At 49.4% G+C, this 13,394-nt stretch overlaps 2 protein-coding genes across 9 annotated transcripts in view; both read right to left on the reverse strand.

Annotated features, from left to right (window-relative positions):
* Positions 1 to 979: 979 nt before the first annotated feature.
* LOC148404764 (janus kinase and microtubule-interacting protein 3-like) lies at positions 980 to 13,279 on the reverse strand. Its single transcript, XM_088392595.1, has 16 exons — positions 13,153 to 13,279; positions 12,964 to 13,040; positions 7,174 to 7,244; positions 6,933 to 7,037; positions 6,676 to 6,786; positions 6,478 to 6,594; positions 6,194 to 6,256; positions 6,009 to 6,107; positions 5,684 to 5,923; positions 5,504 to 5,569; positions 5,374 to 5,442; positions 5,220 to 5,297; positions 4,930 to 5,163; positions 2,622 to 2,668; positions 2,421 to 2,498; positions 980 to 1,126 (listed from the first exon to the last, which is right to left on the reverse strand). The coding sequence occupies exons 1-16, from the start codon at positions 13,245 to 13,247 to the stop codon at positions 1,090 to 1,092; spliced, it is 1,587 nt and encodes a 528-aa protein (XP_088248721.1). The 5' UTR covers positions 13,248 to 13,279; the 3' UTR covers positions 980 to 1,089.
* The window catches only part of LOC148404765 (janus kinase and microtubule-interacting protein 3-like), a 35,481-nt gene continuing 35,294 nt past the window's right edge, over positions 13,208 to 13,394 (reverse strand). For all 8 annotated transcript variants that reach the window (XM_088392544.1, XM_088392536.1, XM_088392556.1 and 5 more), the window contains one exon: positions 13,208 to 13,320. The gene's annotated coding sequence lies outside the window, so the exon portion shown is untranslated. The remainder of the gene's footprint in view (positions 13,321 to 13,394) is intronic.

A 13,394-nucleotide genomic window follows, 5' to 3' on the forward strand; every position in this document is an offset into this window, starting at 1 on the left:
ACGATACCGACGTCGAGAATCTCTGAGGAGGAACAAAGCGTGAGGTCCTGCAAGGTGAGTCTGTTTGTTTGCGGCTGCTTGGTGTTGCGCAAGATGAAATGGCCTTTTTCTCGCTATCGTTCCTCTCGTCGATTCATCGTGAGGTGTCGCTTCAGTTTGTTCAGAGAGATGTTTGCTTCCGCGCCCGCAGGTCATCGAAACATTTTACGGCTACGACGAAGACGTGTTGGTGGACTCGGACGGATCGTCCTTGTCTTTTCACACCGACAGAACCCCCGACACGGAACCCGAAGAGGTAGCCCGCCATTTCTGCCAGCGTATTGGCACCAAACATTCCTCTTCAGCCTGGAATCGGACTCGTCTTTGCGTCGCGGGTGCTTTGTCGCCGGTCTGACTGATTCTGGTACTAGTGCTGTGTTGCATTGGTGTGTGCATGAAGAGGCGTGATGAGACCCACCAGAGTCGTGTCGTCAGCAAACTTCACTATGCGGTTGTCGCTGTAGGTCGCAGTGCAGTCATGCGTCAGCAGGGTGAAGAGCAATGGACTGAGCACGCAGCCCTGGGGAGCCCCCGTGCTCAGCGTGATGCTGGCGGAGATTTTGTCGCCAACACGCACCACCTGAGGCCTCTGACAGAGGAAGTCCAGTATCCAGTTGCAGAGGGAGGTACTGAGGCCCAGCTCGTCGAGTTTGGAGATGAGTCGCTGCGGCACAATGGTGTTGAAGGCAGAGCTGAAGTCCACAAACAGCAACCTCACATATGAGTCCTTCCTCTCCAGGTGGGTGAGGGCCGAGTGGAGGGCAGAGCAGATGGCATCCTCAGAGGACCGCTTGGCACGGTACGCAAACTGGAAAGGGTCAATGGTGGGGGGGAGAACGGACTTGATGTGCTCCAAGACCAGCCGCTCAAAGCACTTCATGATGATGGGCGTCAGTGCCACAGGGCGGTAGTCATTGAAGCAGGACGGTGCAGGTTTCTTCGGCACAGGAACGATGGTGGCAGCCTTGAAACACGAGGGGACGATGGCCTGCTGCAGGGAAACGTTAAAGATGTCTGTGAAGACACCCGACAGCTCCCCAGCGCAGTCCTTCAGCGCTCGACCCGGGATGTTGTCAGGGCCGATGTGCTGCAATTCCAAATTTCCAAAGTGAATGAAGGAATGAAGTCCTTTAAATTTTGATTTTGTATAAATACTAGGCATAAACACAAAATCGACGGCACAAAATGGGCAGACTTTACTTGTTTGAAAAGGACTGGTTACAAGACAGACTTTTTTAATTTATTTAATGGGAAGAAGACTTATTTAGTTTAATTGATCTATTTTTGTTCCCTGGCAAAATTCGATTTGCTGCAATTCCAAATTTCCAAAGTGAATGAAGGAAAGAAGTCGTTTAAATTATGATTTTGTTTAAATACTAGGCATAGACACAAAATCTACGGCACAAAATGGGCAGACTTTACTTGTTTGAAGAGGACTGGTTACAAGACAGACTTTTCTGATTTATTTAATGGGAAGAGGACTTATTTAGTTTATTTAATCTATTTTTGTTCCCTGGCAAAATTGGATTTGCTGAAATTGTATTTTGCCAAATCTCGATTTGAGACCTGATAGGAAGTATTAAACGCTTAGTTAAATCAATACAAGTTGGTAATAAGAGCGAGTAATGTTGGTTGAACCGATGAATGAAGGTTGAAAGCAATTTAAATTATGACTTTGTATAAATACTAGATATTAACAGAACATCTACTGCGCAAAATGGGCAGAGTTTACTTGTTTGAGAAGGAATGGCTTATTCAAAACTAAGATTTATGTAATCTGTTTGTTCCCAGGCAAAATTGGATGTGATGCAATTCCAAATTTCACCACATGATGGTGCCCAATTTTGACTTCATAGGACATATTAAACACTTAGCTTGTTATTATGTTCAAGGTAATCAGATTTGTTTATCATTCTAATGGCCTCTTCAAAACTATTCTGGATTACTACTTTGGATCTATTCTACATTACTTGGCAACAACATACTCTGTAACAGATTAGGCAGTATAATCACATATGTTAACTTGAGAGTGCCCACACTCAATCTACTTATCGTGATGTGTTAAATCAATTACTGTTAGACATTATTTGTCTGATAATCTACCAAATCTTTGAATTGAAGAATTTGTGATTTAATTAATAGCTTGTTCAGGGTAATCAGACTTGTATATAATTCTAATGGCCTTCTTTTGAAAACTATTCTGAATTACAACTTTGGATCTTATATTACTTTGCAACAATCTACTCGGTGACAGATTAGGCAGTATAATCACATATGTTAACTTCAGTGCCCACACTGTATTTATTTATGGTTATTTGTTAAATCAAGTACTGTTAGACATGAAATAGGAAGTGTTTAACATAAATGTTATGGCTACTCACCATTGTAGCTCGCTCCTGGTCAATGATATGAGCCTCTTCTTGCAGTGGAAAACTTGCAGCCAACAAACACCGTGGAACCTAAAGGAATGAAATTAAACATTAACATTTCGCCTGGACCAACATTCACACGTACAACGCAACGCGGCTACACTTCTGCTATTACAAACGTAAATCTCCTTAAACACAACGAGTGTTACTTACCGTGTACGCTCTAGGCAAAATTGGATGTGATGCAATTCCAAATCTATCTGAAACGGCAGTTAAAAGTAGAGTTACATCAAGTTTTCTTTTTTAATCAACACAATCATTTACAACCGTTGACCAGAAAGAATCGTCGAAATTCGACGTCCCCCACAAACGCCACGCTCACTCGCTTTTCAGGGCAACAAAAGTACTTCTTTTTAAAAACGATGAGTTGTACTTACCGTGTACGCTCTGGACGGTCCAGTTGCAAGCAGAAAATAAAAATATTTCTCTTGTTAGTCGTATGTTACCATCCGCTGTGTCTTTGTCAACATCGCCGCCATTTTCCTACTTCCTGCTGCAAGCCACGCCCACGGATTTAAATTTGGGCGGAAGCTCTTTCCATTGGCGTCGTTTTCGCGTATAGCAAATCCGATTGGTTGGGAAGGGGGCACGGTTATGCAGCCGAGGGGTCCTGTGATCGGTGGGATGTAAAGTAGGCGTCGACGTCACGTCCGCGTCACGTGACCACGACGTGGCAGACGTCATATAGCAACCGCTGTTTTGTTTAGTAGACTTACAGTTGTTATGCATTGACATAATGGCGCACACACCAAATAGATTTAAATAAATTAAATAATTCTTCTGCCCACTCTCTTTTAAACAAGTTAACTCTCCCCGCGGATTTGAATTCCGGCGAAAGTTACGCCCATCGACGTCACGTATGTCACGTGACCACGACGTGGCAGATGTCATATAGCAACCGCTGTTTTGTTTAGTAGATTTACAGTTGTTATGCATTGGCATAATGGTGTGCACTCAAAATAGATTTAAATAAATTAAATATTTCTTCTGCCCACTCGCTTTTAAACAAGTTAACTCTGCCCACGTCCATTGACGTCTTGTCTGCGTCACGTGACCACGACGTAGCGACGTCATATAGTAACCGCTGTTTTGATCAGTAGACTTAGTTATTATGCGTTGACATAATGGCGCACTGGTTAGCATGGCCACCTCTTAAGCATGATGTTGCGGGTTCGACGCCTGATCAATGTTAGCATGGAGTGAGCTGAAGTGCATGGCGCTGAAGATTTGAATCTTTGAAATGCGCTGAGGTCTGACATATCAGGCAGAATGGTTTGCCATCACGTTCAACAAAAAATAGAAACTTTCCCACTCTGATTAAAACGTCCTGTGTTCATCTACGTATTTTCGTTTTGCTGTGCATCTTTTCCCTGCCATTTCGAGAGCCCAATTGACACTCATAGTTTAAAGAAATGTGTTTGCCCATCCTACTTTGTGGAATTTCACCACATGCGCTTTTGACCAAAATACCAAATTGAACTCAAGTGAAGCCAACACGCACAACCCCCCCCCCCCCCCCCCCCCCCCACACACACACACACACACACACAAATGTTGATATGAACATAAAAGAGCCGCATGCGGTTCGGGAGTTGCGGCTTGGCCAAACCTGTACTATACAACTTTATTTGTATAAAATTTTCACAACAGCTGTCACACAAACAAAGCGGGAAAAACCGAAGACGTGCGTGTTCCGCCCACGCTGGATTTATTTGCACCTTTGAAAAGACACCGTATTGCCGCAGATGTGGCAAAGAGTACTTTTGGGCATCTGAGACGGAAGGATGTCCAAAGCATCACGTCACCTGCTCTGGTAGGCATGGTGGTGGGACGTTGAGGTCAACCGCTTTGGGGTTGGCTGAATCTTTGATCGCAGGATGCCACACACTTGAAGACAGAAGCAGAAAAGCAGAGCTAAATGCAAAATGTACTCACCGGTGACTCCAATTTTTTTCCCCCCTGAAGAAACAGCTGGACGGGTGGCCCCGGCTGGCCAGTGGGACTCTTGTTATTCTGACCCTTTTTAGTGCGCGTTTGGGGCAACAACCGTTTTTTGTGGCGCTCTCTTCTGGTTCAAAAGTGCCCTGCATGTGAATTTGCTTTTCCTGCCTTCTGATTGGATGAGCGCCGGTGTGACGCGGTGCCTCTGTCACCGTGGCGGGGGGTATACGTTGGCGTCGGAGCGTCTGCCAACGTCTGAGACCGGCTGGCAGTGTATCGGAGGTGTCGAGTGCGGTGCCGCTGGAGCTCACTCACCAGCTGGTGTTAGGGCCACAGAATGAAGGCCAAGGAGAAGAATAGAAAGAGAAACAGAAACTTCTCCTCCAATTGTTTGATTTGTCTCTTCTGAGCTTCGATGAATTCTTTCAGCTCTTTGTTCCTCTAGGACGGACAAATGGAAAGTGGCATTCAAAAGCCAGTAAGCGTGCAAGTAAGTGCCGGGCTGGCTTTGGGCCCTTACCTGTTGCGCGCTGTGCAGCAGATCCATTCTCTCTTGGAGGATGCAAGCGTCGCGCTCCCTCAACTCGCACATCAGGGCTCGCTTCCATTGGTCCACGGCGCTCCTAAGCTCTTCTCTCTGATCCGCCGTCAGCACGTCATTCACGCCAGCGTGGCTGGCTTTTTCGCCGTCCGTGGCGGGGCAGTCCCGCTGCGGTAGCGCCTCGTACAACATGGCCTCCAGCTCCAGGATCCTCTGGGCCGCAATCCTCGTCCATCAGTGGTCCGGCGGGAGATTTGAGGGCGGCTTACCTTATGAGCCTGGTCCATGGAACACTTCCTGAAGTCCAACTCTTCATCCAGGTAGCCCTTCTGCTTGCAGAACATATCCTAGCACAGCTCAAGGTCAGAATTGTTGGGGCACATTGCCGGAGTTCCCCTTGGCTGATGTCGCGTGTCTGTCTACCTTCTCACTTTCAATGTCCAACATCTTCTGTTGAAGTGCTGACTTGGTCACTTTGATGTATTCTAACCACTGAGGAAAGGCTGCTGTCACATAAGCAGAATGCGAGAGCGTGCGTGGACGTGCGCGTTACCTTCTCGGCTAGGGTGAGAAGGGTCCTGGCGTGAATCACGACCACCTGCTCCTCGTTGGTGAGATTCTGCAAGAGCCCAAAGGCACAGCGTCAACAAGCTTCTTTCAGCGCAAAGCCTTCCAAAAGTCACATTTGAGCCGCCGAGTCTCGTGGAGTGCGAACATAAGGAGTTCGACATACACTTACGGCGTTATAGCCCAGGATGTCCAGCTTCTTCATCAGATCACTGATGACGATGTCCGGGGGAAAGGCGCAAGGAGCAATGTAAGGTGTTCTGGGACCTCGGGTTAAGGTTAGGGTTGCGAGGGACGCCTTACGTACGCTCACGCCCTCGGCCTCGCAGTAGATCTGCAAAGGGCTGAGGCCGTCTGGGAAACGGACTTGCAGAAACTTCAAGACGGGGGAGCGCCACTCCCTCTCCTGAAAGGCAGAGGCATGCATCCGTCCGTCCGTCCGTCCGTCCGTCACATCTCTGGCCTCAACACGCTTGTGCGAGTCTTCCCACCTCCAGCTCCAGGATGCGGAACTCAAGCAGTTCGTTTTGGTCTCGGATATCCTGGATGTGCTCTTTCAGACGCACTTCTTCCGCCTCCATCCGCCTGACCTGAAAAGACAGTCAGACCTCATCTGCGGGGCTTCCCGACAGGTGTGACGCCAAGCGACTCCGCCCAGCGCCTTTCTTTCCGTCACCTTTTCGGCCAACTGCTGATTGCTCTGACGCAGCAGCTGCTTCTCCTCCACCCACTTGACATTCTAGAAGAGACAAACGCGTGGACAGCTTTGGAATGTTGTGTCATTTTCATCCACAAATTCTTTGGTTGACTGGAAAATGACATTTGCTTTTCTCCGCATTTTCCCAGCCACGTTCGGGGGGGGGGGGGGGGGGGGTTTGGTCCAGTAATGCCAGACGGATGAGTGACTGAAGAATGTAGCTATTTTGTCTGAGAAAAAGGTGTGCTCATTGATGAGCTTACCTGTCCTTGTTGCTTCAGCGCTGACTCCAGATCTGCTACTCTGCTTTGATAGTGACCCATTTCTACCATCAGCTTTTCTCTGGTCTGAAAGGAGGAGGAGGGAGGCTCCTCCTCCTCCTTTCAGACCAGAGAACACCCGAGGCTGGGTGAGAACGGGGAGGCTGCGACCCGGCCGGGGGTTGCGGGAAGGGGCGCCACCTTGATCTCCTTCTCGGCGTCGTAGTCCCCTTCGCTGGTCTGGGCTAGCAGAGCGTAGGCTCGTTGCAGCGCTTGATATTCTTGCGTCAGCTGGCGGTAGCGAAGCTCCGCCTCTTCATGCACACACCAATGCAACACAGCACTAGTACCAGAATCAGTCAGACCGGCGACAAAGCACCCGCGACGCAAAGACGAGTCCGATTCCAGGCTGAAGAGGAATGTTTGGTGCCAATACGCTGGCAGAAATGGCGGGCTACCTCTTCGGGTTCCGTGTCGGGGGTTCTGTCGGTGTGAAAAGACAAGGACGATCCGTCTGAGTCCACCAACACGTCTTCGTCGTAGCCGTAAAATGTTTCGATGACCTGCGGGCGCGGAAGCAAACATCTCTCTGAACAAACTGAAGCGACACCTCACGATGAATCGACGAGAGGAACGATAGCGAGAAAAAGGCCATTTCATCTTGCGCAACACCAAGCAGCCGCAAACAAACAGACTCACCTTGCAGGACCTCACGCTTTGTTCCTCCTCAGAGATTCTCGACGTCGGTATCGTAGCAGCAAATCTCTCTCCTGTCGACACAAATAATCCGCCTTTGAGATTCTTTGGATGCAAAGGGAACGAACGGCTCCGGCGCAGAAACAAACGCGACTCACAATGACATTTCTGACATGAGCTCCTGTCTCCAGAGCCTGAAAAACACGTCACCGGCGATGATTGGAGGGACGCTCGTCTTTTCCAAAAGTGACAACTACAGGGTGTGTCAGGGTTTTCCAGATTATCTTTATCGTATCATTATGTTGCTTTGACTTTGACTGCAACCTGTAATAAATAATATTATTTATCCCTTATTTATCCCTATCGCTTATCCCTTCCTACACAAAGTCGTAAAACACCCCTTGCTATGTTTTGACTAGAGGTCAAGGGCTTCCTCTATTCAATCCACTCTTACACCCACCCTGTTTCTCTTAATTAAAATGCTCGTGCAGGAGCCGAGAGTCAGACTTCATTCGTACAACGGATGGACTCTCCACCTGCAGGTGTCCAAAAGAACTTACTTGTCTCCCGTGTGGTTCTTGCAAAATAAGTTGGAGCGAGCGCAACTCTAACAGGGTGCATTTTGCCACTAGCTGCCTACGGACAATGACGTCGCGCTCGCGGCTCATGGTTGACGGGCTGAGCAGCCGGGCAAGTCCGTCGTTTTCAGCGCACAGCGAGTGGCAAAGGCGCTGACAAAACGGGAGCTTTGAGCTGCTGAAAACGGCAAAACAAGTCTAAAGCGTGTTCAAACGCGTGCGCACAATGCTCCTGCTTGAAAGGTCGGAATTTAAGGGGCCAATTTTTTGGATGGCGGCCGCCGGCCAAGCTTTGGACGGAAAAGGTTTCCTGGCGACAGCGAGCGAGCGCGGCGCTGCCGTACGTGCACCGAGTCGCCTGCCTGAAGACCTTGGACAAGTCGTCGATGATGTGCCGCTGCTCCACAACTTGAAGGAACTCCATTTCACCGTCCTGCTGGCCGCAACCGCGGTCCAGGTCATTGAGCGAACTAGGCCTTCTCTGTGGAACACAAATGCAGTGGACTCTGTTGGCACGCCGCCGTTGTCCGCGTCGACTTACCAAGCTTGCCATCTCCTCGTTCTCCTGGGTGACAAAGCGCACTTTGTTTTCAAGGCGACACAGCACCAGCGAGAGTTCTTCATTCTTCCTGCTCAGGCGTTTGTTTTTGTACAGGAGTGGCAGAAACTGGCTTTCTGTTTCTCTCAGTCGCTTTAGCTGCAAGCATGAAGTGCGGGATGTGAAAGACGCACAACACGCGGGCCAGAACGTATCCATTCCTTTTGCATCGGTTTGAACGGAATCGTGGCTTTGGCTCCCAATAAAAGACATCTACCAGGCAACCGACTCGCCGCGCCGCTCAACTAATAAGCAAGCGCAATGGGTGCCTCGCTGGATGGCGCGCATCAAAAGTAGCGCAAACCTTCAAGCGTGCCGTCAATAAATTACCAGTTCATTGCGCTCTTCAGAAAGCAGGGCGTTTCGATCCTCCAGTTTCCTGATGACTGCGCTGAGCTCAGCGATTTTCAGATGAAACCGTCGCGTGTCCCGATCCTCCTGAGACTGAAAACGCCCCGCAACACACACACACAAGCACTCGTTCAAAGTTCAAAACTGTTTTTGTGCTACCTTCCTCCAGCAACGAACTAAGTCATGCGTACTGCAAGTGTGTGATGAGGTGGCTTACGCAATGAAGAGGATTGCTAGTAGCGGCGTTGACCCCACTTCCAGGGTAGTTTAGGCCCGCCCTTTGGGAATCCCTCAGGGCAGCGATCTGCTGCTCGGCAGCCTGAGTCTGCAGCTGAAGGCGGTGGACGTGGCCGGCCCCAGGGCTTCATCCAAAACACTAACCGCTCTGTCTTTCAGCTTGATCTCATCCGTCTGGATGTACAAACGGGGAGCGCTCAGGCAGGCGGGCAAACTCATTTGCCAGAATTGTGACAAAAACAAAGAGAGCAACCGGCCAATTTTTTTCTTGAATCGACTAGAACACCTTTGCTGTGACAAAAGCGAAGCGAGCAACCGGACATTTTCTTCTTGTGAAATAGAATAGAATAGAATGCCTTAGGTGTCATTGCACTGCAGGTATACAACGAAATTGGGAACATAGCCACGCACCGCGCATCTGATCAGTCCTACCAGTCGGCGGATCTCCCTCTCGCAGTCTCTCTTGGTTCGGCTCAGCTCCTCCCGATGCTGGTGATGAGCCGATCGGAGCTCGGCCGCTCGGGACTGCCAGGCCTGCTGGGCCGCTGCCAGGGCTTCTTCCGCGCTCCTGGTGGAGGCGACACCGCTCGGTCTCCCGACACCGCCGCGTCTCCTCCACCTCCGCCAGCAAAGCGCCCCCCCTCCTCACCTGAGCAGACATTGCGCCACACCGGGCCGTTGAGACCGCAACGGAGCGCCGCGACGCTTACTGGGGACAAGCTACACAATACGGTAGCGGCCGCATCGAAGCCCGACGTGGCGTGCGGATAGTCAGACACGGATAGAGCGGATCACCTTGTCCATGGAGCCGTCCCTCAGGCTGAGGACCAAGGCATTCAGTCGCTGGATCTCTCCATCTTTGATTTTGATCACTCTCATCAGCTCCATTTCATGCTGCCGCAGTAATGTCTCCCTGGTAATGGCTAACTCTTTCTGCTTCTCCTCATGGAGTTTGCTTTTGAGTTCCGTCATGGCGGCGGTGGCACGGTGGTGCTCCGCCCGCAGGTCCTGACTTCTCTCTCTCTCCAGACAGCTGACCTGACATGACTTAGACTTAGACTTAGACAAACTTTATTGTCATCTTGTCTGCACATGGTGCATACAAAACGAAATTCCGTTGCATACGTCTTACAACAAAGTAGTGATATTGCAGTTGAATAGAAGTAACATATCCTATGAAAATATATATATATACATATACTATATATATATATATATATATATTAAAAATAAGTATAAAGTGCAGCAGTGATAATTATGCAATAGTGCAAGTAGGCAAAACAGTATTCAAGAGTGTGCAGAGGAATGCTAAACCATGTATTAAACTTCTATTTAAAGGGTTTATACAAGTTCAGTAAAGTTGGTAGTGCGAGATAGTGCAAGATAGAGGTACGTAGTGTCATAAAGTACAGTTCTGTGAATGTGTGATGCAGAGTTCAGTTTAGAGCTCAACAGTTCTAGTGTTCAACAGTCTGATGACAGCAGGGAAAAAGCTGTTGCAGAACCTGGTGGACCTGCAGCGGATGCTGCAAACCTCTTCCCAGAGGGCAGCAGGGAGAACAGTCCATGGTGGGGGTGTGATGGGTCATTGATGATGTTACGGGCACGGGACATGCAGCGCTGAGATGAAATGTCCTGAATGGAGGGAAGAGGAGCCCCTATGATCCTCTCTGCTGTCCTCACCACTCTCCTCACGTTCTTCCAATCGGAGGCGGTGCAGCCTCCACACCACACAGAGAGACAGCTTGTCAGAATGCTCTCTATGGTGCTCCTGTAGAACGTCCTCATGATGGGTGGGGGCAGGTGGGCTCTCCTCATCCTCCGCAGGAAGTACAAGCGCTTCTGTGCCCTCTTGACCAGTGCCGTAGTGTTCATAGTCCAGGTGAGGTCTTCTGTGATGTGGACCCCCAGGAATTTGGTGGTGCTGACCACCTCCACAGCTGAGCTGTTGATGATCAGTGGAGCGTGGTGAGGCTGTTTTTTCCTGAAGTCGACGATGATCTCCTTCATCTTCTCCTCATTCAGGATCAGGCTGTTTTCTCTGCACCAGCCCACCAGCTGCTCCACCTCCTCTCTGTAGTCCAGGTCGTTGTTGTCTCTGATGAGCCCCACCACCGTTGTGTCGTCTGCTGACTTCACGATGTGATTGGTGGTGAACCTGAGGACGCAGTCGTGTGTCATCAGGGTGAACAGCAGGGGGCTCAGGGCGCAGCCCTGAAGGGAGCCTGTGCTGAGGGTGATGACATCAGAGGTGTTCTGTCCGACCCGGACTGACTGAGGTCTGTTGGTGAGGAAGTCTAGCAGCCAGTTGCGAAGGGGGGTGTTGAAGCCCAGGTGTTCCAATTTTCCTACCAGATGCTGTGGGATGATGGTGTTAAACGCTGAGCTGAAGTCCAGGAGCAGCCTCCGCACATGGGTGTTCTTCTCCTCCAGGTGAGCCAGGCTCAGGTGAAGAACGGAGGAGATGGCGTCCTGAGTGGAGCGGTTTTGCCGGTCGGCAAACTGGAACGGGTCAAATAATAGGGGGAGTCTGGAAACGATGTGACCTTTAAGCAGCCTTTCGAAGCACTTCATCATAACCGGAGTCAGTGCAACAGGCCGGTAATCATTAAATGAGGTGATTTGAGGTTTCTTCGGCACCGGAATGATGGAGGCAGTCTTAAAGCACACCGGCACTGTGGCTTGGCCCAGCGAGGTGTTAAAAATGTCTGTGATGACCCCAGCCAGATGACTTGCACATTCCCTGAACACACGCCCAGGAATGTTGTCGGGGCCAGGGGCCTTACAGGGGTTGACTCTCCTCAGGGTCTTCAACACATCGGCGGAGTCAAGGCAGAGTACCTCCTCTTCCTGATGGGGGACAGTTTTAACTGCTGGAGTGCCGTTTAGTGCCTCGAACCTCCCAAAGAAGTTATTTAGACCATTTAGAAAGTCAGCATCAACTACACCCACCGGGGGGGGGGGGGGAGAGTGAGTTGTAGTCTGTAATCGCCCGTATGCCTTGCCACATACTCCTGATGTTTTTGACGTCGTGGAAACGATCCTGAAATTTTCGACTGCGGTCTCGCTTCGCTATCCTGATGGCACGGTTCAAGTTGGCTCTCGCTGTCCTCAGTGTCTCCTTGTCGCCAGACTTGAAGGCAGAGTTCCGCGCTCGTAGCGTTTGACGTACCTCCTCAGTCATCCAGGGTCGTTGGTTGCCCCGGGTGATGATATTCTTAGTGGTGCTGACGTCCTCGGTGCATTTGTTGATGTAGGCTGACACAGTCATGGCACACGCATGTCTAATCTACATCGGGAAAACTGGGAGGGAGGGAGGGATGTAGGGAGGCAGGCAGGGAGGCAGGCAGGGAGGCAGGCAGTGTCTGTCTGTTGAGGTTTTCACCTTGTTCTTCTCCTGCTGAAGTTCTAACTGGACGTCCATCAGTTTGGTTCTCAGCTCGTCATTGGCGGCCTGAAGGGCGTCCGTTCGCTCCGCCTTGGCCCGCCCTGCCGGAGCTCGTTTGGACATCTCTTACTCGAGTCTCGCCCGGTCGTCAGTCAGAGATCACAACATTTGTACCTGGAGAGCACAAACGCAGCGCTGTTTTCCACTGGCTTCGAACTCAACTTCAATCGGTACCGTAACTTACAACATCATAAACATAGAACTAGCTTGACTTATTCATTGAATAAATGCATTTGGTTCTTCAAAACTGCATCACGCAACATAGCGTGACCGAGACGGCCGTTATCCACCTGCGTGAAGTTATTTGGTGAAATGAATGAGATGTTTAAGACACCATCGTTCTGTCTCTATGTAGATGAAGGGAAATAATCGATTGCTGAAGGTCCAAAGGTGTTGTGATAAACAAATAAACATATTAGTGATTAGTGACATATTTGTGATAAACATATTAGGCAGGATAATCACATATGTTAACTTGACTGCCCACACTGTATTTATTTATGGTTATTTGTTAAATCGAGTACTGTTAGACATGAAATAGGAAGTGTTTAACATAAATGGAAGACGAAAGGGGTACTCACCATTGTAGCTCCTGCTGGTCAATGATACGAGCCTCTTCTTGCAGTGGAAAACATACAGCCAACAAACACCGTGGAACCTAAAGGAATGAAATTAAACATTAACATTTAGCCTCAACCAACATTCACAGATACAACGCAACGCAAACTACACAAACGTAAATCTTTTTAAACACAATGAGTTGTACTTACCGTGTACGCTCTAGACGGTCCACTTGCAAGCAGAAAATAAAGATATTTCTGTTGATAATCGTCGTGTTTGTATCCGGTGTCTCGCTCAAGGCCATTGCGCCCACAGATTTGAATTTTGGCGAGAGTTCAGCCTATTGACGTCATTTCCGCGGTGTAATACCCGCATATCTGAAACGGCAAAGTTAAGAGTAGAGTTAAATAAAGTTTTTAGTCAACGCAATAATTTACAACCGTTGACCAGT

Source organism: Syngnathus floridae, chromosome 1 (genome assembly GCF_059516105.1).
Source record: "Syngnathus floridae isolate MCC-2025c chromosome 1, RoL_Sflo_1.0, whole genome shotgun sequence".
Taxonomy (NCBI): Eukaryota; Metazoa; Chordata; class Actinopteri; order Syngnathiformes; family Syngnathidae; genus Syngnathus; species Syngnathus floridae.

Excerpts from the sequence above, each read along its gene's own strand:
- LOC148404764 (XM_088392595.1), bottom strand. The coding sequence starts at position 13,247 with ATGGCCTTGAGCGAGACACCGGATACAAACACGACGATTATCAACAGA. Across the intron at positions 5,924-6,008 it reads TCCGCATCCTGGAGCTGGAG|GAGAGGGAGTGGCGCTCCCC; the intron begins GTGGGAAGACTC and ends TCTGCCTTTCAG. Across the intron at positions 5,570-5,683 it reads TGGGCTATAACGCCGTAAGT|AATCTCACCAACGAGGAGCA; the intron begins GTATGTCGAACT and ends GGGCTCTTGCAG.